The 23,041-nt window shown below is 37.3% G+C and overlaps 1 protein-coding gene across 6 annotated transcripts in view; it reads left to right on the forward strand.

The window, feature by feature from the left end:
- Nucleotides 1–23,041, forward strand: part of ADK (adenosine kinase) — a 298,730-nt gene that overhangs the window by 133,763 nt on the left and 141,926 nt on the right. For all 6 annotated transcript variants that reach the window (XM_030030964.1, XM_030030968.2, XM_030030965.1 and 3 more), the window contains 2 exons: nt 6,209–6,381; nt 12,455–12,563. In XM_030030964.1, the coding sequence (XP_029886824.1) occupies nt 6,209–6,381; nt 12,455–12,563 (282 nt within the window). The remainder of the gene's footprint in view (nt 1–6,208; nt 6,382–12,454; nt 12,564–23,041) is intronic.

The raw sequence follows: 23,041 nt of genomic DNA on the forward strand, positions 1-23,041 counted from the left end.
CATGGGGCTCCTTGTTGCAAGCCTGCTTTTATAAAGATAAGCTTATTTTTTCCTTTTCTATTTTTTTCTTACATGGCCATTATGTGATAATAGCTGTTGTAATCTTTAAATGGTGATCAATGAAAAAAAGGAAAAGGAAAAAAGATACCAAAGATGTTGGAACAAAACTGTAGTATCTCATCTGTTTTCCAGGGTCTTGATGCTGTGTTCTCATAACAGTGATTCTGTAGTAGGTATGCTGGGTCTGCTTGGGACAGAGTTAAATTGCTTCATGGCCGCCTGTACGGTGCTGTGTTTTAGGTTTGTCACCAAAACAGTGTTGTTTAACACAGCATGTGTAGCTATTGCTGAACAGTGCTTGTACAGCATCAAGGCTGCTTCTGTTTTTTCATTCTGCTGCCCCAGCAAGTAGGCTGCAGGGTGGGAAAGAGGTTGGGAAGGGACACAGCCAGGACAGCTGACCCCAACTGACCAAAGAGATAGTCCAGACCGTATGGAATATCGTCAGCAAAAAAAATGGTGGGGGCAGGGAGGGAGGGGGAGTTTTTCCAAGGTAGCCATGGCTTGGAGACTGGCTGGGCATCGGTCTGCTGGTGGGAGGTGGTGAATGATTGCCTTTGCATCATTTCATCTTGATGCATGCGGTTTTCTTCTCACTGTTGCACTTCCAATTCTCTCCCCCATGCCCCCAGGAGGGAGAACTGAGAGAGTGACTGGGTGGTGGCTTAGCTGCTGGTTGGGGTTAACCCACCATGGTAGGGACTTTAAATGATATAATATATGTAGTGGTAACAGAATATTGCATTCCAGTTGTGCATGATGTGTATCACATCATTCACAAGAAATAAGTAAGCTCACTTTGAACAGTGGCACTAATGTCTTTTTTTAGGACTGTTTTGCATATTGTCAGGTTCTCATATTTTTAAGATATATATAATGATTTAGTTTTTGATCCCACTTTTTCTCATTTTATCTGGTTTTCTAAGATGAGGTGTGATTTATTTTCTTCTAGCAGCTAAAATATTTCTAAAAATATTTGTAAGAGCTTTTTAATGGACTGTGTATATAATTGGTGATGGAACATGTCCTAGGGGTATAACAGACTGGTGAAACCTTCTGAAAAGTGAGTGGACTCATTCTAAAATCCAGAATATAAAAATGAGAGATAATCCGAATAGCACTGTATAAAAAGAAGCCATATCTGTTCTGATTTACTAAAAAAGAGTGCTTCATGAGTAGTTGCTAACATTGTTTAGATTTTAGCAAGCATGTTAAGTCTTAGCTAATTTTAGGTCTTTGGAGTCCTCTCCTCTGTGAGCTGCAATTTAAAATAAGATCGGATTTGACAGATCATGCAGAGAAGAGTCCAGCTTCAAATAATGCACTTCAGATGCACTTCAGATGTCTGTATTCAGTGTTAATGAGTTTTGAAGATCCTTCACTGTGAAGGGGCATAATGCTTCCTGTTGTGTTGTCAGTTCCTAGGCATTTAGGATTCAAGTCTACAGCTGAAAACTCCTATGTGCAGAAGGTATGTCAGTCTAAGCAAAGCTTCATATGCTTTGGCATTGTTAGTTTAAGACAACTGACAGATGTGGAAATGCACTACTGGCTGCAGCTTTAAAAAAGAATTCGGGAGCTAAGGAGTTCAGATGGAGAACAATGTGGGACCGATAGCGAGAGTCTTTGTCAGACTCCTTGTTCTGATTATCGACGTTGTCCGGTTAACAGTGGCACTTACAGCAAAGCATAGAGTTGGAGTAAAATGAAATAATTCCTGAAGGATTTTTGTTTTAGTCAGAGGGCTATAAAGCTGTCTTAAGCTTCATTAGTATGAAGTTTCTTTTTAAGTCTTACAGGATTGTGTACTGAGACCCAGCAGTAGCAAACTCTTCTTTTGCACGGGAAGTATCTTTGCAACTGGAAATAGTAAGGTAAATGAGATCAACTGTTTAGTTTTGCTGCTTTTTGCCTTTCAAGTAGAGGTCCTCCTTTGAACTTTGCAGGAACAGCAAAGAAAAGCTTTCAATGCAGATCAAGTGTTGCGATATGGGGTACTGGACTCTGCCCCTGTGGCAGAAGCATGGCATTCTCAAGCTAAATAGGATAAGCTTGGGAAATACAAATCAAAGAACTCAGTTCTCTCCCTTTCTTTCTTTAATTCTTTAAGACCACTGGTTTTCTTTCACGTAGTATGAAGGGGCATTTTTTTATTTTTTGGGTGTAAGGTACCATTCAGGTAACTCTGTCATCTCATCTTGAATATTGTTCTCAAAAGACAGCATTGAGTAGCCAATCAAAGTCAAGTCCCTTCTAGTGTTGGAAGAAGTTCTTCTAGAAGTGCTTCTGTAACTCAGAGGAAAGGTTGTTTCCAAGGCCATTTGCTAACCAGCGGGAGATAGGTGAGTCTGTGGATGTGAAAGAGTTCAACGGAGTTAACTCCAAGCAGTCTCACAAAGTCACAATTGAGTCTTCGGAAGTTTTACTTGTTACCAAGTTTTCTTGGCATCCCAACATCTTGCAAGAAAAGACAATGCCATTCTCTGCAATTGCCACCCACTCCCTGGAACAAAGGTTCTTATGTTTCTCTGATAGCCAAAGCATGACAAAGATCTCTGTTAACTCTGATCATGAAAAAACACTTGAACAGATACTACTGTGAGCCCAAGTTAGCCTCATGGAAATAAGGAGAGAAGTGTTCTGTCACCTTCTAATATATCCTTGAGTCGCCAAGGTGCTGGCCTCTTTTAGAAGTGCTGGCTTCAGTATTTGATCATAAGGAATAATGTGCCTGTAGGGATAGGGTTAGGGTAATCTGATAGTAGATGATGCTTAGTTTGAAATCGGCCTAATTTTAAGACAGAGTTATACTAAAGGCAAGAAACACATTTAGTTTACCAGGCTGTGTACAACAAAAACGTAAGGCAAATGCAATCTGTTTAACTCAAGAGAACATCCGAAAAGTGTTCTATTTCCCATGCTCCTTCCTCTTGTCATGGATGCTTATCCTAGCTGAAAAGGTCAGGGCTTGTCCCTGTGTGTACTGATATCCAAGCTGCGTTGAGAGAAGAAAACTTTAGGATGGAGAAACACATTAGATTTCATAAACCACTCTAGATTTTGAGTTTCCTTTGTGGTATCCCACTCTTGAGGCTGTCTTGTTCCTTCATGATAGGTTCCTACTTTTGACACTTCTGTCTTTGGGCCATTAACAGCCTCAGATTCCCTTGGGTGATGATGAGGATTCATGGTGTGGCCAGGTGCCAGCCTCTCCTGACCAGACTGTCAATACAGTTAGTTAATAGCTGCCTCACTGCCTAGCCAAACCCTAGATAATTAACTCATTATGCTAGTCCCTGCTGAGCTGGGTCATTTTCCGTTTCTGTCTAGAGTCTTTTTCATTCAATTAAATCTTTATTCCACATAAATCTATAAAATGAATTTGCATTTATGTGTGCAGTTTGTTATTGGCCTTCATTTAATATTGGATATAATGCTGCATGACTGTTTCATGGTGATAAATGTCTTGTGATGACTGACCCCCATTCCCATTTAGAGTGTTTTAGCCAAAATGTTGCTAATAACAACAATAACAACTGTGTGTGAAATAGCCCATAGAAGCCTGTTTTTTCCGTATCAGGTTATTCAAAATTAAACTCGAATCCAGGGTCAAATTTTTTAAATAGTACTCCAGATTCTACCTTGAAGATGTTATTTTGTCTCTTTTTTTTTCACATGTATGCAAAAAATGCCTGCTGTGACTCATTCCACTAGGTGCAACTTCAATGCGATACCACAGAGATATTTCTATAGTTCAGTTTCATCAAGTTTGTGATGTGGTGTCCATTTTTTGCCTTTACTAATATGTAGCCTTTTAGCTGAGGAAAACAGGAACAGTTTGGAGGAGTTCTGCAACTAGCAACACCTCACCACCATTACTGTGGGAATATGTGGGAGATAGTTCCAAGAAGCTAGGAGTATTTGTAACTGGAGATCTGTGATGAGAGGATCTTTCCAGAAACACTGCTGAACTACTTTTCCATCTTCCTCAGTGTTGGCTAACTTAGCTCAGATGTTCAAATGCAAAGAATATCTATATAGTGGGAATATTGCCCCACTGTATAAACCTGTGTTTCAAATAATCACGAGTGTGAGCAGAACCATTGCTTATAGAAGTGATCTGCACAATATACAGAGGTTCATCTCAAGAAATCCTAGCTCGTGACCCCTGATTGTCAAGAATAACTTTACTTACATTTCAAGTAAGGATTGTGACAGTTATATACGGCATGTATCACATCTGAATTCAAACTGAGCTGCTGCCAATAGCCAAAACTGTGATACTTGAACAGAAATTCTTTTTCCCGAGGTGGATGTGAAATATTATTTACTGTTGCTCCAAATGTTGTCAGACTTTATATATAAAGGATGGAAAAGTTATGTCATTTGATAAAATGTTGTAAGCCTAAGGTGCAGTTTGAAGTCTTATGTTTTTTGAAGAATTGTTGGGGTTTGATGCTTTGATAAATGCTGTTCATAGTGATCTCTATCAATTCTTGTTATTTGTGAGAGTAAAGCATGCTTTTCAACATGGGACACAAGGCTTCAGGTACTTCTGTTCTTATCAGTGTGGAAATTGGTTCCATATTTGCTTACAGTAAGTCACAACATCTTCAGTCTTGTTAAATAATCTGTTCTACTTAACCATACCTCAAAATATAAAAGACTACTGTTCCTAAGACATCCTGAATGAACACTGTGCAAATGTGTATTATGTATGTGCAAATGTATGTAAAATACAAGGACATCATAGAGAATTCTCTTGTTAGGGGTTTTCTTAATTTATATTAATTTAGAGTGATATGGGATACATTAGCAGAGCATATGTAGCGTGCATTTCATGAATGAGAGATTGAACGCTGCCACCATCTGACGACAGTCTTTTTTGTACTTTATATATATTAAATTACTGCAGGGAAGAGGCCTTGCAACTTTTGTCCACCTTTGCCTTATTAATGAAGACTTTTACATGACTAAAGATTTTTTCTTTTTTTTTTTTTTCTCTTCTCTGGAGCTGGAAGTAATAAAGATGTGACTAAGCATGTATTTCCAACTCAGTTACTTGACCTTTCTACAACCCACAGCTACCATTAATGCTGCTTTGTAATGGAGACATTATCGTTTATTTAAATCTTGATTAGGAAACAATTATAAGTAGGGTTTTAGTATAGCAGTAAATTGATGTAGCCTTTAATTCATACTATAGATTGAGTGGATAAACTTTCTGACTGTAATTAGAGTGAATTATAATCACTTCAGTTGGTTGACTCACTACCAGCAGAGTAGAGCCTATGATTGGTTCTTCACAGTTTTTTAGTTCACTTTTGATTTACAGTGCTGCTAAATGCTATTTTTTAACTTAGTACAAAATGGAGTTACATTTACAGTTGAGTGATACATATTTTGTATTAATAAAAGAGGAGCTTTACGAAATAATCTGGCACCTTAGCAACACTGTGCAGCTACACTCTTTCTTTACAATTCAAGTGACAGAACTGCTCTTAATAAAATTGGAGATAGCTATTTTCATGCGTGGTTTAACAATGTAAATGGGGAGCATTTCCTTTTTTGCATATAATTAAATGGTAGACACAAATAGTTATTTTCAGTACCATTTAATTTTTATATATATTGTGAATGTTGCACAATGTTTCCTCTTAGGTTTCTCAAATGTATTGTTTTCCTTATGTGCTATCTCTCTGGGTTTTTTGGGGGTGCGGTGGGGGGGTGTTTCTTTTGTCTTTTCTTTTCTACAAATTTTCGTTAAAGGTACCATACATTGCTTGATTAAATGTAAGTGTAGGGGCATCTCCTTTGAGCAAGGGACTTCTTTTGAAATACCTTGTAAAACATACTAATCTACTTTATTTGATAGTGAGCTATATGTATTTAAGTTTTACATTCGGTATTAAACACTTAGCGGGATCATTAAGGGTAAATTTTTTATTCTTTGCTGGACCTTCCCTTCCTTGATGTACCAGATTTTTTTTACTTCAGGCGTAGAAGTGTTCTGTATGTCACAGTGCTCTGTAAGCACAGAATTAAATATGGAAAGTGGAGAGAAAAAAATGGCAAAAAATAATATACCAGGCATGCTAATCTTGTATTTGTTTTTGTTTGTTTGTTTGTTTTCCCTGTCAATCTGCAGTGGATGATTCAGAGCCCTTACAAAGCTGCAACTTTCTTTGGGTGCATTGGCAAAGATAAATTTGGAGAGATCTTAAAGAAGAAGGCTGAGGAAGCTCATGTGGATGCCCATTACTATGAGCAGAGTGAAGAACCAACAGGAACCTGTGCTGCCTGCATCACTAGTGATAACAGGTCAGGGGCCTTTGATATTTTCTGAAGATATAAATGCATTCAGCATAGTATGTGGAGCCTAATTTGTTTGGAATATTTGGCCTTGAAAAATTGTTATTTGAATGATAAGGGAAGTATTAGCACTGGTTTGAGACAACACAGGACTGCCTGGCTCATAGTTTGGGGCTGGGTGGTATTAATATACTTTTAGAGATCAGCAGTTCTATTACGGCAGAAAAGTGTGAGATAATAATATACTACTTCTTTCTGAACTTTATAGCTTCCAGTTGCTCTGGAGTGAGAAAATGTGGGAGACAAAAGCTGGTTAAAAAGTATGTTTATGCAGGCTATGGGAAAGCTGATTGGCATGTAAGGCATATACTTGATTGGCAAATGAGGAATATACTTCAGGTGATAATGTGTTTAAAGAGAATAGGTGTCAGCATATAGCCTGAATGAAAGAGTTAATTTGATTTTATACAAGAGGAAAAAAAAAGTGATTTTTTTTTTTTCTGTTTCAGTTGTTGAGATGTTCATCTAATAGCTGTAACTCTGTATGTCTACATCTTAACAATTTCTTGTGAAGTTTGTCTTTCATGTTTTCATTTGCTACTTTTTTTTGGATAGTCTTTGCTATATAAAAAAATCACTTCTCCAAAACTCTATTCAACCTTTCTTATATTTGTAGACTATGAGCAATGTCTTTGTGGTATCTTGTATGGTTTCAAAGCATTCCATAACTAAGAACACATTTATAGAATTATTTATTTGGGGTATTGTAATAAAATCAATAAAACCAAGAATTTCAGAAAGAGATAATGAAGACAATAGGCATTTATCTTGAGCATGGCCCTTTGCTTTCTTCTTTCTCCCTCCACCGACAACACTTGAACTTATGTGTTACTTCTTTACTGATTAACTCCTCATGACTTTTTAAAGGTTTCGAAACCAGCCAGTCAGGTCTGCCTTAACCTTGAGATGTTACTAGCACACACGAACCTTCCCTGATTTCTGCCAATATCTAAATTTTCTGATACTAGATATTGAAACAATAATGAAAATGTTATTGGTTACCCTGAAGAATACTTTCTTTTTGGCTCTGAATAAAAGCAAAATATTTGTCATTATCCTTTTTGGTTTACCTCTGTGGCTTTCAGTGCCCTTGATCCTGAGGAACTGCTCTTTCCCTTTCAAAGCAGTATCAGGAGTTAGCAGAATTTATTAAGGTAAGATAGCAGGGCTGTATTTAAAATCCATACCAAACTTCTTGGTGAATGTTTTGGGCAGAATTAGCAAAGGCAATAGACAGCAACATGAACTGAACTGAGAGTCAGAGGAGGGAGAATTTTCCATATAACATGTAGAACGCTAGAACAATTTTAGTTAGCGTGAACATCTGGTCCAAACCCCTGCAGAAAGCAGGGCCAACTTTGAAGTTAGGTCAGGTTTTTCAGGGCCATGTCCAGCTGGGTTTTTAATATCTCCAAGGATATTCTCGGCAACCTGTTCCAGTGTTTGACCACTCTTCATGGGAGAAATTCTTTTGATGATACCCAGCTGGAATGTTCCTTCTTCCAGCTTGTGTCTGTTCTTTCTTGTGTCCAAGAATAGTCTGACTCCATCTTCTCCGTAAACTTTCATTACATATTTGAAGATGGCAGGAAGGTCTCCCCTTAGGTACCTCTTCTTAAGGCTCAGCCAAGCCTTTCTTCATTTGTTAAGTGTTCCAGCCCCCTCATAATCTTGATGGCCCACTGCTGGACTCACTGCATTGTGTCGGTGTCTTCCTTGTAATGGAAAGCTCAAAGGTGGAGACGGAACTCCAGATGAGGTCTGCAGACCAGAACAGAGGTTTTCCTCTGTTCTGAATATATAACTTCCTTTGTCCTGCTGGCTGTGTGCTTGCTCATATAGGCCAGAATGCGATTATCCTTCTCTGTGCAGGTGCACTGCTGACTCGTGTTCCAAGCCTGGTCCACCAGCACCTCCAGGTCCTTTTCTGCAAAGCTGCGTTGTACCCTGTCAATATTCAGCCTATGTTGTTGTGTGGGAGTTATTCCATCCTAGTTGCTTGACTTTGTATTTGCCTTCAAGTTTCTGCCAGCCCAATTCTCCAGGCTATTGAAGATCCACTGAATGACAGGCAGCCCTGTCCTCCAGCTTATCAACCCGTCCTTCCCAATTTAATGTCATACATAATGTCTTACTCTCAGGAATGAATGTACATACTCAGTGGAGGAAGGAAGTTCATTCATCTTCATCTGGAGTTTTGACATTAATTATGTCTGCAGACTTCCCCCTTCATCTCCAGGATCCATATTCAGTTTTTCAAAGAGAAGACAAGCAATAAAGATGTTTCTGCTCTATGATTCTCTCTCTCTTCAGTCACATAGTGTCTGTGTATGCATCCTGTAGCAATCACCATTTCCTAGATGACATGATGGGAAACTGAAGTCAGACTGTCAATAGACATGCATCACGAATTCAGGAAAAATACGTGCATCTTTTGCCGTGCATCTCAATGGAATTTAAAAGTTTAGGTAAATTTATTCATAAAAATGTCCGCAAATACTTCTTTAATTTATTAAGCCATATTTTTGATTTGCTAACATAAAACACTTTTTTCTCTTAATATCAACCATTTGCTCAAATACTAGAGACAGTGGCTTAATCTCAGTCACTTGTTTTAGAGCGTGCTTGAGAGTGTGCAGGGAGTACAAGAGACTTATTTCCCTCCATGGGAGATGGAAAAAAATGGCCGATGGTTGCTGCTAAAGACTTCATTGTGCAACCCCACCTCTTCTAGTGAGAGCAAGTTTATTCTCAATCTTTAATTACCCTCTGATTGTTTCTTGGTTTTCAGAATTTTCTATATTTTTAAGAATCACTTCAACCTGGCCCCGGTTGATAACTCCACTTACTGATTAATCTCTTGTTCCAGTTGAGGTACGTGCTAACTTCCTTCTTCAGGTAATTGAGCTTTCCTGTCTCTTCTGGAGGAGCTGGCTAATAGCACTCCTGGTTTTCCCAGTAAGTGGCTGTGTATATTTATGTTCCAGATGCCCTGATGTGAATGTTCCTTGTTTCTGCTAACTCTGTCTAGCTTTTTGCAGGAAAGGGTTCTGACCTAATTTGTGATTACCCCTCTGAATTCTCTAGCTTAGCAGTACTAACACGCTTTGTTTTCTGTCCTGGTTTCAGCTGGGATAGAGTTAGTTTTCTTTCTAGGAGCTGGTATAGTGTTATGTTTTGGATTCAGTATGAGAAGAATGTTGATAACACACTCATGTTTTCAGTTGTTGCTAAGTAGTGTTTAGAATAAGTCAAGGATTTTTCAGCTTCTCACGCCCAGCCAGCAAGAAGGCTGGAGAGGCACAAGAAGTTGGGAGGGGACACAGCCAGGGCAGCTGACCCAAAGTGGCCAAAGGGGTATTCCTTACCATGTAATGTCATGCCCAGTATATAAACTGGGGGGAGTTGGCCTGGGGGGCATTGCTGCTCAGGAACTAACTGGGCATCAGTCGGCGAGTGGTGAGCAGTTGCATTGTGCATCACTTGTTTTGTATATTCCAATCCTTTTATCGTTATTGTCATTTTATTATTGTTATTGCTATCATTGTTAGTTTCTTCCTTTCTGTTCTATTAAACTGTTCTTATCTCAACCCACGAGTTTGACCTTTTTCCTTCCGATTCTCTCTGCCATCCCACTGGGTGGGGGAGAATGTGTGGTGCTTAGTTGCTGGCTGGGGTTAAACCACGACATTTTCTCAGAGCTTTTCAAGAAAATCCTAACACGTGATTAAACTCTGAAGTAGTACCTACACTCCCTCATAATCTGTGACTTTGATTTGTGCATTCTGCTCAGAAATACCCACATGCACAGAGTCTCCATTAAGCTGTTTGGTTTGAAGCACTCTGGCTGTATCCAATTACCATATTTCATTGAAAAAACATCTACCTTCTCTGTGTCCCACATGTTGAACTTACTGCTGTTAGACTTAAAGTTTTAATTTGGAAAAGCTTGGTGCTTTGTCTTCAGTGTAACAATCTTTTATTACACATCATGTGCAGAGCATCTCTACAGTTGGATGTAGCCACAGAGAGCTAGGTTTACAGTTTCAGGGGCATGTGGTAAGTGAAAGGAAACATACAGAGAGTCTTTTCTTAGTTTTCTTTTTACTTAGCAACATACGTAGACAGACAAGAATTTTTCCGGCTAGGTCCTTGATGGGTTTGCCAAAACTGAAAGATTTAATGTGCTTTTAAAATTTGGTTTACAGAAAATTACCACGGTTATGCACATGTCTTTATTGGTTTTACTTGGTTCTCCGGTGGACTTCTTGTCATTGCAATGATAATATTCGTCAAGAATGAAACTTCTTGCCCTGTTACATGTACTGCTACAGAGGCTTGGTTTATTTGTTTATAAGTGTTTTGGTTTTTTTTAATTTTCCAGATTCACATTACTTCTCGTTACCTTTAGGCTTTAGAATTAAAGAGACACGCCCCAAGCATATTCCTGGGATGAAATGACACAGAACTGTGCTATGTATTTTGATCCATTTAGAAAAAAGTTAATCTAACTTTTTGGTTTGATTTTTGTATACTTGATCTGTTTAACTTACAGGGATTGTCATTGATGAGTGCTTCAGGAAGTTTACAGGGAGACTTGGTTGCTGTCTTCATAAGATTCTTTTGGGCTTTTGTTTGTTTTTTATTGAATAGGACAAAGAGAAATGGTGATAGTGTAAAGATGCTGCTTCGAGGTGGAATAAATTTTTAAGAATTCCTAGTTTACTTGCCTCCTAATGGCTGTAGATGGTACTCAGTCTGGAGGCAAAAGCATAACTCGCAGATGAGCGATTCACTCTGACCCACTGTCTCTGGATTGTATTAGCATTTATATGGGAAAGGGTGATACATACAACATCAGTTGTATGCACGGTGGAGAAGGCAAAAGTTTGCAATAGCCATATGTTGTATGTGTAATTAGACATTATTTATCTGGCTAATATCCTTAACACAAAACAGTGATGGGTTAATGTTAAAGATGCATCCTATGACTATTAAATCTTGAAAATTAAATTTAAAACTCTGTATGCCAGCATGGAAGTGCCTGTTTCCCCAACTTCTCTTCTCTAAATATTGGGTGTTATTAAACATTCTCATAATAAAATTGCACAGAAGGATTTGGTCATGGTAGCCAGAGTGGAGAGCTAGTGCATAACCATCTTTTTATGACCTGTTTTTGGGAGTACATCTGTAAGTTTTGTGTGTTTCATAAGGCTGAATTGAATGGCTGAAAAGGAGGATTTAAAATAGAATGTATCTTACATGTAACAAAGTAAATATGATACTTTTTGTTCTTGCTGATGGAAGTTGTGTCCCATGGCTTGTGTTATAACTTGTTAGGAAAGAATGAAGTACAAATGAGTTTTTGGTAGTTTTCCAGTAATGCACAGCTAAGCCAAGGGGTTTTTTTAACAGTTCATCATCTAAAAGTAGCAACGTGACCCTTTTTCATTTGCTAAAGGAAAATATGAACATAACGGGAAAAAATGCAAACAAACACCTTTTAAAATAATATAACTATTCATTGGAAAATGATAAAGGCAAGACATACATATCCATCAACTTTTTGGTTCTAGTGAGGTATAATAGTTTTCAGAAGATAAACTGGAGTAGCTACTTTCCTTTTTGTGTTAGGTACTAGAAGAGTTTTAATGAAAAACTGCAGATGCTATACCATACAGAGGGAGTTGATCACAAAATGCAACACAGGTTGATTATAAGCAAATGAAGGCACGCGAACAGCATAATAGTGAACGGTTACATAAACTATGTAGCTGGATTTAAAATACATTATTTAGTAAATGCTTTACATTTAAATTGTATTTAATATATGTTTTAAAATATATTATTTAAATATTATGAAATGGTCAAATAAAGTATATGTGTTTTATGGTGTTCTTTGTTAATTGCTTTTATGTTCCTTAGGATCTTTGATTATCTTTGAGAAATGTTGTTCTTCGTGAGAAATTTGCAGTAGTGTTAGTTAAAGAGGATCTAATGCCTGGTTTTTAATCACTTTCAGGTCTCTTGTAGCTAATCTTGCTGCTGCTAATTGCTATAAGAAGGAAAAGCATCTTGATCTGGAGAAGAACTGGAAGTTGGTGGAAAAGGCCAAAGTTTATTATATAGCAGTAAGTTCAGCTTCTTTCAAATTGGTAAAATTTGTGTTACAACTTTGTGAGGTTTAAGCAGTGAGCACGTCTGTTGCATATGATTTAGGATGATTTCGTAGGAATACAATGAAAGAAAATGACTGCTTCATTTTCAGCATAGTTTGATTTCTTTGAATTTAAATGTACAAATATAGCAGTATGTTTTAGTTGTGTGCCGCCTTAAATTAGTGGGAAAATTCATAAGAACTAAACATATTTTCAGAGCTTTTGTAGTAGTGCATCAAATTTACATTTCACATTTTCTAGTAAATTGTTGTGAAGGATGCACAAATTATGTAGAAAAACACTATTAGCATAATTATTCACTGCAAACAGTTTGAGCTTATTTGTGTGAACAATCTTAATTGCTATTTATTCCATAGTAATTACTACGGCACCTTATAACTCAATATTTCAGAAACAATGATTGTGACAAATCTCTTGAATGTGGGCGGTGGGGCAAACTGATTTTAATGATGAAATCTTACTTCTGGAATGAAGGGGTTTTGAGGATGGGGCATTAGTAGATTCACAATTAGTATTCTTTTTTTACCATCCAGAATGAATCAAGCCAGATTAGTGTATTTGTGTAGATTACATCTTGCCTAAATAGAAGTGGTGAATTTTTTTTCATCTTGCTCTCAAGTTAATATGACTGTTCAAAATTAGCAAACATAAAACAACTATGACAGATTAAAACCTCATAACATGCATGTAATGTATGGATTCTGTATGACAGCTGCTTCCATTCCGCTACCTGAGCTATGTGGGAACAGCTGGTAAGAAGTGTAAAAAATTGATTATCCAGGAGGAGCAAGTTCATTGAAAATACACTTACTTCTTTTAGCCGGTGTTAATGTCTCCTACAGCCTGTTAGTGTGCACTGCTGTAGGCTTTACATGGTTGTTATTGATTCTTGTGTATGGCCAAGACTGCCCCTTTATAACTGTCAAAAAATACTTATAACCTTCTCAGTATACAAAGAAAATATATCCTACTGCTATGACCATATGTTTGTGCTGCAGTTAAAAAAATTACATCTGTGTATTGTCTACTCATTTTTTATTTCTGTTTTTCAAGTGTTCTGAGTTTATTTCCCAATAATTATACCTCAGTCTGTTCCAAATGGCATGCTTAGGAATTAATGCTATTGGCTAAAAAAATATTGAAAGGCTAAGAGCATAGTTTAAATAAAGAAAAAGAATGACAAATGTTACCAAAAGCTATACTGCATTGAATGTTTTTTTGTTTAACCATGCTTATATATAATTACCAATTAAGTTTACAATATACAATTTAGAAAAATTAAACTTAGTGGAGCTGCTTCAGGAAAAGTGGGAAATGTTACATGAGGTGAAAAACAGGTTTGGGTTTTTTAAAATATAGCCTTAATCTTATTTTAGTTCCGAAGCCACTCTTCTGTGTTGAGTCAGTTTGATCACTTAAGTTTTGACTAGGTGATTCACTACACTGATTTTCATATATATTAAAAGCTGTTCTTCAGATGTCAGTTCTGTGACATCCAAGCTTTGACTAAAAGACAGAGAATTATTGTACTAAACTGAAAATAAAACCCAAGATGCGCATATGTTAATGGATAAATAAATAACACTGAAGTGCTGATAAATTGTATGAGATATTTGCAAAATGGAAGTCAGATTAGGGAAACATCTGATTAGGGAAACTCCTGATAGCAGGAGGAGATCTGTTGCGTACAGAACCTGGTTCACACCTGTAGCAAAAGCACTCATGGATGGGTTCATCTAAGAGATTTCCAGGACAGCGTTATCACTTCAGATTACAGATTGCATGTGGAACTTTACTTAAGGAAAGGAGACAATGTGTAGAACCATACACGTTCCCTCATGCTACAGTGCATTCATGCCCTTTTCTTTCATTTAACTTCTTTACTTATAGGTTTGTGGCGGTTTACCAGGTTAGACAAAACCATGTAGTAAAAAAATTACCACTCCCGAGGTATAGGGTGGCTCTCAGAGTCATTAATTTGTCTACTGTTTCCTGTCTTCACTTTAGTCTTGTTACCTTCCTTGGCTTTGCACTGTGCATATGTTGCTTTTCATTTCTGTCTTTCTATCCAACTTTCACCTATTTCTTGGATTGCATTAGAATGTATGTTAGTGACAGATACTTATTCTGGAAGTGCGTGTCCTGAGATTCTCAAACAATCTATTTTCTTGGCAGAGTAGGGCAGTTGTTGCTTTAGGACAGGTCTGTGATATCCTGTGGTCATCTGTATGCGCTTCCTAGAATAGATAATATGCTTTTCAATGCAGCATTCAGCAGAATGGCCCTCAGATGAAACTCAGCTCTGAAGTCTAATCAATTCACAGAGGGAGGAGTAGGTACAAAGGAAAAGATAGTGAAGCCATGACAGAACCCTTAAAGACAACTTCTGTTACTATGAATGAACACAATACATTTATTTTAGCCATCTGGTAATCAGATCCAGCAGACAAATTGGAGAAAGACTAGCAAAGAATAGGACCCTGTAAATCACAAATAGAAGCAAAACACTGAGGCTGCCCCAGCTTTCTCAAAGATGGTAAACTTTAAAGGTGTATTTTAATCCTTAAAAATTACTCTACTTTGTATGATTTAAGATAGATTATGTGTACTGTCAAACGCTATGCAATTTCTTTCCCTTCTCCAGATATAATTCATATACTTGCAGTAATTTCTACCATTGACATCATATCTTCTAGTCTGTCATATTCATTTCACTGTGGATCTGCTAGCTCTGCTGCTGGTGTCTGATTAGAATTCACTGTGAGGGATTTTATTTGGTTCCTACTGGGGCTAGAAAGTGCTCCTTCCTCAGACATTTCCCTTATTTCAGAATAAGCTGAGAGTTATGATAACACTAAACATTGTCATTCTGCCTCTGAAATTGTGAATGGGACACAACCTGATGACATGAAAATAATCTTAAATTGTGTTGGGGGGTGGGTGGGTTGTGTGTTCATTTTTTTCTTTCTTTCTGTGAATCTATGCTTTCTGTCAGGACTTGCATTTTAGAATTCTTATGTGTTAGAGTTGCATCTTACAAACTTGGGTGATAAAACTCCATATTTGGGCACCTTATTTGTCTTATTTTCAGAGGCATTTAATAAACTGATGGTAGTACTGTATTTATGTAGGCATCTCTAAGAATTCTATAATGTGTTGGGTTGTGGGGTTTTTGTGTTGTGGTGGTGTTTTGGTTTTTTTTTTAAGATCATCAGTGTCTTTAGTGCCAACTGAAATCTATGGGAGTTGCTGGTACTCAGTTTCTTTGACACTGCACACAAACATTTTAACATTTTTAATGCAACTTGCAGTATATAGCTATTAATTTTCATATCTTACAAAGGCCTGGAATGCAAAGATATTTTTATTATCAATGTTTTTGATTTAAAAAATAATCTGCTGATAAGAGCTACTTAGGAGAGCAGAAAACCTGAGGAGAATTTTAGTTGTCATTTGACTCCAGAGAGCACCTCTGTGTTACTGTATGTGAGTAAGGAATTTTGCACTTGCATAACAGGCGGAAAAATGGAAGAGGAGAAAATGCTTTCCTTCATTGAAAGCTGCACTTTGCCTTGTGAAATCTTAACTCTGTGACGACTGATACTGCTTGCTCATATAGACAGCTGAGTTTTAAATTTCTACCTGAACATTATTGCCACAAGTGTGGTGCTTCCCAGATGTGTGTTTTCTCTTGTTCCAGTTAGCCATCCTTATTTCTGCCAGTTATTTAGCTTTACTCAATTTGTTCTTCAGTCTAACACCTGCATTCATTTAGTGTTTGCAGTTGGAGGCATTAGGTGGGTGAAACTCTGTCATTTGATGCTAATATTATCTTGGTGCTAAAGTAATAAATGGGTTCTTGAAAGTTACTTCTGTGCTTCAGGTTTTCTTTTTTTTTTTTTTTAACTTACATATTTTCCTTTACTAAGCATATGAAATGGCAGTATTGACTGCAGTTAGGTTCCCCATCTGTAGTAACTTGAGTCTTTGCTTAGAATGGATCAGTTAAGTAGCTCCCAAAAACCAAACAGATCTTCCTTTAATAAAATGCTTGTCTCCCTTCTGTACAAAGGAAAATAGCAGATTGTTGTTTCGGGACTGCATTTGAATTTGTATTTTGTGGGTATAGTTTGTGTGCTTAAAAAGCTGGTGTTATAAGTGATGTCTCTCAAAGCTTTTCTCATTAGTATCTATGTAGATTCCTTGCCTAGCCATTTCATATAGGTGTGGCATTGCTGATGCTCGTGCTTATCTGTGTTTGTTAAAGAGACGTGGGACCATTTTTACACCATACTTTATGCATTATGATCTCTTGTCTTTGCTTTTTGAATTTACAGTGCCTGAAAGCTTCAGCTCCTCTGCTACCTGTTGTAGGTAGAGTAGAGGAGGAATGAAGCTTTTTTGTAGCTCTAAGACTTATTTCTATGCAGCTGAATTTTGGGTTGCTCGCTTTTAGTATTGCCATATAACCTTTTATTCAGAGAAGATAACACTTTCACCTAGTCAGCTTTGCATGGGCTGTTGTTATTTCACCATCTGTAAAAGTTTAAACCATTCCTTCCTCCTCCTTCCATGCAGCAAATAACAGAAATTTCTCAATGGTGATGTCCTTCAGTTGTACCACATTCAGTATAAAGCTTTCTAATACTGCTTAGATTTGTTAGCCCACAGTTAAATTTCATTCACCACCTTCAGCATCTCTTCTGTGTTTACAAAGTTAATGGTAAGTGTAGTTTATTTTGATGTTTTGACGTTCTGATCAAGACCAGGTATTCTGGCCTTAGACTGAGTTTCAAGTAGGAAATGTCATGTTGCAGCATGTCATAACGAACCCAATGTAACATACCTATCTGCTGGAGGAGAAGTTTTTAAAGCTCCAGCCACCCTGGTATGTTTCAACAAATACTGTGGTACTTGTGTATTTATTTTGTTTAATGCCTAAGTGCTTGTCTAAGCAGAGAGATACTGTAGTGGCATAGTGGGCTTGATGGCAGAATTATCTGGTTTCAACATGAGTCTGTCAAAACATAAGCTTGATGTCAGCAATGTGTAGCGAAGCTTAAATAACGTTCTACAGTATTTTACATGGGATTTGGCTATTCTACTTGAGAAAAAATGCTGATTATTATAACAATGTAAGTATAAATGAAATTTCTTTTGTGCTGTCTCCTCCTTTCAGAGTCATATTCAATGAAGGCATTTTTATTGTAATTTACTGCTATGATGACTATGATAATTTACAATGGATTGTGATAGGTTTTTTTCTTTGAGATGTGCTAGGTCTGTATGCGCATCTTGGGAAGCGAGAGACGTAGACACTGGCAGGAATCAAAATACCCCCGAAAAAAGACATTTGTTTGAATAACTCCACAATAGCTTTTTTTCCCATTGATAACTTTTGCCATAGTGCTCTGGCATCAGTATGTATGCCATTTGACATGCAAAACTATTTCTCACAATAATGAATAGGTTTTATGGCCAGGAAAACACCATTCTGAATGTCTTAACCATAAAGAGGCTGCAGCTAGCAACAGTTAGTTGTGGCCTGTTTTGCTGGCCTGGGATAACATCGCCTTCCTGAAACCCACCATCTTGAGACATTGTGTTTTCTGGAAGTTATAGCTGGAGTGTGATGCATTCATTGTGGAGAGATGATGGACTCTGTATCTAACCAGGAAGCAAATCTGCCATTTACTGGCTTCCAAAACAAATATGGGAAAAATACTTTCTCTCTCATAAATACAGACATTCACAGCTTTATTTCTTTGATCAAAATGCGAAAAAGAGCTTTGTCTAAATCAGCACCACCATGTGTTATGTCATTCTGTGATGTATTTAGGATGTGGTGTGCATTATGCTGCCATTTCAGGTATAACTTCTCATGCATAGACAATTTTGCCAGTGTTTTCTCAACTTATGTGGAAAAGTGATTTAGAAACTTTTTTTTCTTATTTTTTACGAAGTTTGATCCTCAAGATGTCATTCTTTGCAGATGAATGCTTTGTACTTTATGCAGAAAACTGCATCATCAACTTTTAAGAAAGATTGTACGTCCTTTTTCCATAATAGAAAATTCATGAGAATCTGTCTAACATCGCAAAAATATTTATTTCTAAATGTTCACCTCTGTTATTAATTATATTTATTTATATGAAGAATATATACATTTCCTTTCCTGTCATTCTCCTCCTACCCCAGTAGCCTTTAAATTGCAGATACGCTTCTTCAGCACAGTAATTAGTGAAGCTCAGTCATCGCTCCTTTTATCATGTGATTTTTGGGTGTTTTTCAGAAGAATGCATTATTAGAGCACTTACACAGCCAGTCTAGCTGCAACAGCCAGGCGGCAATAGCAGTGCCATTTTTCACAAAGAAAATGTTGAACAGGAGCCAAATGTTTGGTGGCAGAGTCTGTTGCTAGGAAATCAAGTTCCTGAGGCGATTAATGACAAAGCAAGCAATAACAAGAAGGCAGAATTACAGATTTAAAAGAGAGGGAGAAAAAAAGTAGTTGGTGTTATAATTACCCAAAGAAATCCGTACTCATTAAATTGGCTGTTTTTATGATTGACTTTAATTGGAGGTTAGCTCAGATATTTAGCTCCTTTCCCACCCCTTTAAACACACACATGCACATAATCTGTAGAACTGCAGACTTGTTTTTCTAAGCATTGAGAGGAGCTTGCCCTGTAATTTGATCCCCACTGACAGATGCATTTTCTATGCTGCCATTTTGAATTAACCTATTGTGCAACAATTTTCCTCAGCTCTGTTGAATAAAACATCAAGTCTTATTACCTCAGATGGATTTGATAGAGTAAAAGAATGTACTTCTAGCTGAAGTAGACTATTTGCAATGAGTTCAGTGATTTGAACTCTGCCAACAAGCACCAATAATTTGTGATGTATACTTAAAGAACGAAAGAGAGAAGAGCCACGTGGGGGGTCTTTTTGGCTGTACGAAGTTCAAACGCAAATCTCAGAGTAATATTGCTGTTTGTGCTAAGGTTATTCCACGAGATCATGCCTTTTTAGATAAAGCATGTTAACTAAGATTTTTACCATTAAGCAGATTGGTTTTGAACCAGAGATTCTTTTACCCCCAGTGGTTATCCAAACTGTCAGACTACTGCAGGCTCAGAAAAATATAAATCAATCCCCCTCTCCCAGAAACCCCAACAGTTGGATTTTTCCTCTGAGACTCCTTTTGTGAAGAGAAATTTTCCTTTGTAAAGTTAAACTGGAATAAATGATGCTTTAAAATGATTTTAAATTCCAAATAATTTATATCCTGTGGTAAGAGAAGAACAGGCTTTCACGTTATTCACTTTTCTCCCCAATTAGAAAAACTTATGCAGCTGGTTCAACAAAATTTTGGCACAGAGATGGGGAGGCAACTGATCCGAACATTTAAATCCTGTCATGTTTCATTGATCATGTTCAAGACAATATTCCCTACTTGCAGCAAGTGATAAGTGAGAAAATACCCTTTTACAGTACCTGTAAGTGAACATACAGAAGCTAACTATAAAAGCTAAATGATGCCATAGCTCTCCAAATTCCTAATCAAACAGTAAAACAATAGAACTGCGAGTATTCTGTCCAACAATACCCACATCACTAATCAGATGCCAATGCCAAGCTGTCTGCTTTGTTAAATACCCAGGTTCCCTGAGGCAAGAAGACAGCTGCTATAACTACTATGAAATTTGGTAGCTCAATCTATTTCTGCTACCCTTGGGCTATCAAGCTACTGTTAATTCAGACCACCCCAATTGGTACACTTTAGGGATTTTTTTCAAAGTGTTTGTAATTAAAATGATAAAACATCATTATTACTCCGAAGATGTTGTGTGCTTTTTGCATTTGACAGATACCTACAGAGATAAACCCAGCATGTAATTTTCATTGACATAATGATTGTGATTGCATTACCCTTTTAAAAATATACTGCTTTTTAGGGGGGCGAAAAAAAAAGAGGGGAAAGGGCATGCTTTTATTTCATTAGTAGAATTTGTAAATCTGTTGAAATACTACCAAATCAGTCTCTTGGTTACAAGCTACTTGTCTGCAAAGGCTGAATTGGGCTTTGGAGCAGGCTGGAGAGCAGTGAGAAGAGGTGTTCACGAGGGCCAGCTCTGCCACCAGGGACAGGGACCTGCCGTGCCGCCCGCAGACCACTGCAGAGACCTCTGCTCCCAGATGCCTCTGCCTTTAGGGACACTGAGTCTCAAATCATATGTAAAGTCTGGGCAGATTTAACACAGTATTTAAATGTAAATTAAAAAGGGAAGCCTTCATACTCTAAGGGGTGAGGTGAGTCATTTTGAAGGGAAATTTTTATTGCAGGTCCTCTTGCATGTCAGTCTTTATTAGATGCTCTCTTTATAAGAGCACAATAATTTTGTCTGTTACCATGTCAACTTTGTTAGAGCAAAATCTCAAAACTAAAGCACCGGCAAATTGAGGAGTTAGAAGCTCTGACTGAAACAGTATTGGTTCTATCTTGAATTATTTTTTGTTTCAGTACTTCTCTGATAAGGTTTAAAAAGAATCATTAATTTAAGACTGTGGTAAAGAGTAAAACTTGAAATTTGTGAATTTTTCTAATTTGACGTAACTTGCTTATTTTGGATACTGACTACCAAAATTTATAATAAATTGGTAGTCACCACTCTGTGTACAGTTGATTGAAATTTGGGGTTCCACCTTTCTTCCAAAGGAGTTGATCTCATTAACACGTGGAGCTGTCATAGTCTGCATAACCCTGGAATATGTATTCTTTGTGTCTGTGTCATCAACTGCTGCATTAAAAACCGCATATAAATACTACAGCAATTGTGCTCTGGTTTACTTGAAGAAGGTTAATTTTTTAACAGCAAAAACTATGTGCATGTGTATAACTTGAGGGCTGAGTTAAGCTATTTATGGTAGCCCACTACTTGGTGTGAAGTTGAAATTGTAGTTTCATTTATTGTTTACATGTGTAATAGGAACAATACAGTTGTTTAAATACAAAACTTTTTTTTTCTTGCAAAAAGTTACGATTAATTATTTGCTTTGAAATGAGCACTCTGAAATGATCACATTTGTGATTGTTATTTCAAAGCCAGTAACTTTTGCACTAAAATTATAGAATGTTAGAATATGTATACATAGTACAAGGGGATTCCTATATGCCTCATCTTAGCTTGAAAACTGAACTGTACTGAATGGCATTGATCTACACTGTAGACTACAGGCATTTTGAAATAGCAGGGGCTGCAAGCAGGATGGGAACCTGAAGGCTACTTTTTGATTCTACAAGTAACAATTATCATTTAAAAAAGTAAAAATGTTTTTACAGCATAGTTAATCAATATCCAAAAATCTGTGTCAAGTAAATTTGTGTGCTACATTGTGCTTAGCAATTGTGTACTTAGAGCAAAAAAGTATTTTGCAAAAATGCTTCTGCATTTTCAGTGATAACATACTAAACACATTAATAGTATTCCTTGCAGATTGGGCTTTTTACAACTTTGTGATAGATTCTTCAGCCCTTTAGGAGGCAGAAGGGCTGAGTCCTGCCATCCTTGTTTGTTATTGGGTTTATTTGAAACAGGAATTGACTAATTCCTAAAACAGGCTCTGGAGGTTCATTTGAAAGAGGCTACGGGACGTAAGACAGATCCTGGATTGGCCTTGGTGCAACAGAGGAAAAGACCTTTCCCCTTTCTCAGGGGACATCTGCTTTAGTTGAGTTCTTTGTGGTGTTTTCTGAGTTTCTTTTTAAAGAATAGAACTGTGCCTTAAAGATAGGGCTGAGCAGGTTTTGTGGTGTGGCTTTAATCCTTCTAGTCATGGGGCTAATGCTCAATCAGCAGTGTGCTGGGTCACCTGCTTGGTAAATGTGCTTCAGACTGTCTGGTTTGGTCAATAGAAAGATGCTCCTTTTTTCTTTTCTTCTTCCTTTAATTAAGGATAGAATACTTAAGGAAATACAAACTTCTCTGAATAAGTAATGAGTGCTGTTTTAGAAGAAATTTCCATGTTGGAGAAATAGATGTAGGCACTGTTTCTTTCTAAGGCATATCCAGACCATCATGGTAGCAGGTAGGGCTTAACTGATGAAACATCATTTTAGCATTATGAACAAGATAAAAACACCAGTACCAATAGTTGCAAAGGTTCGACAAACAAAAGCTAAGGGCACTTAGATTTTGTCCACAATAGAAGGATTTTGCTGATGCAGCTGCTGTGGAAAACCCTCCTGGGGATTTACACTTCTCTCTGGCATAAGCACCCTAATGTGGAGACAGTTTATAACAGCTGCTATACCAGCAGAAATGCTCTCATCTTCCCAGACTAATCATACTTGCACCAAAGTTTTTATTGGCAGGACTATGTTGGTTGAGGACAATGTGGTTTTTTCGTGTTTCTGAATAATGTAG

Source organism: Aquila chrysaetos, chromosome 11, assembly GCF_900496995.4.
Source record: "Aquila chrysaetos chrysaetos chromosome 11, bAquChr1.4, whole genome shotgun sequence".
Classification (NCBI taxonomy): Eukaryota; Metazoa; Chordata; class Aves; order Accipitriformes; family Accipitridae; genus Aquila; species Aquila chrysaetos.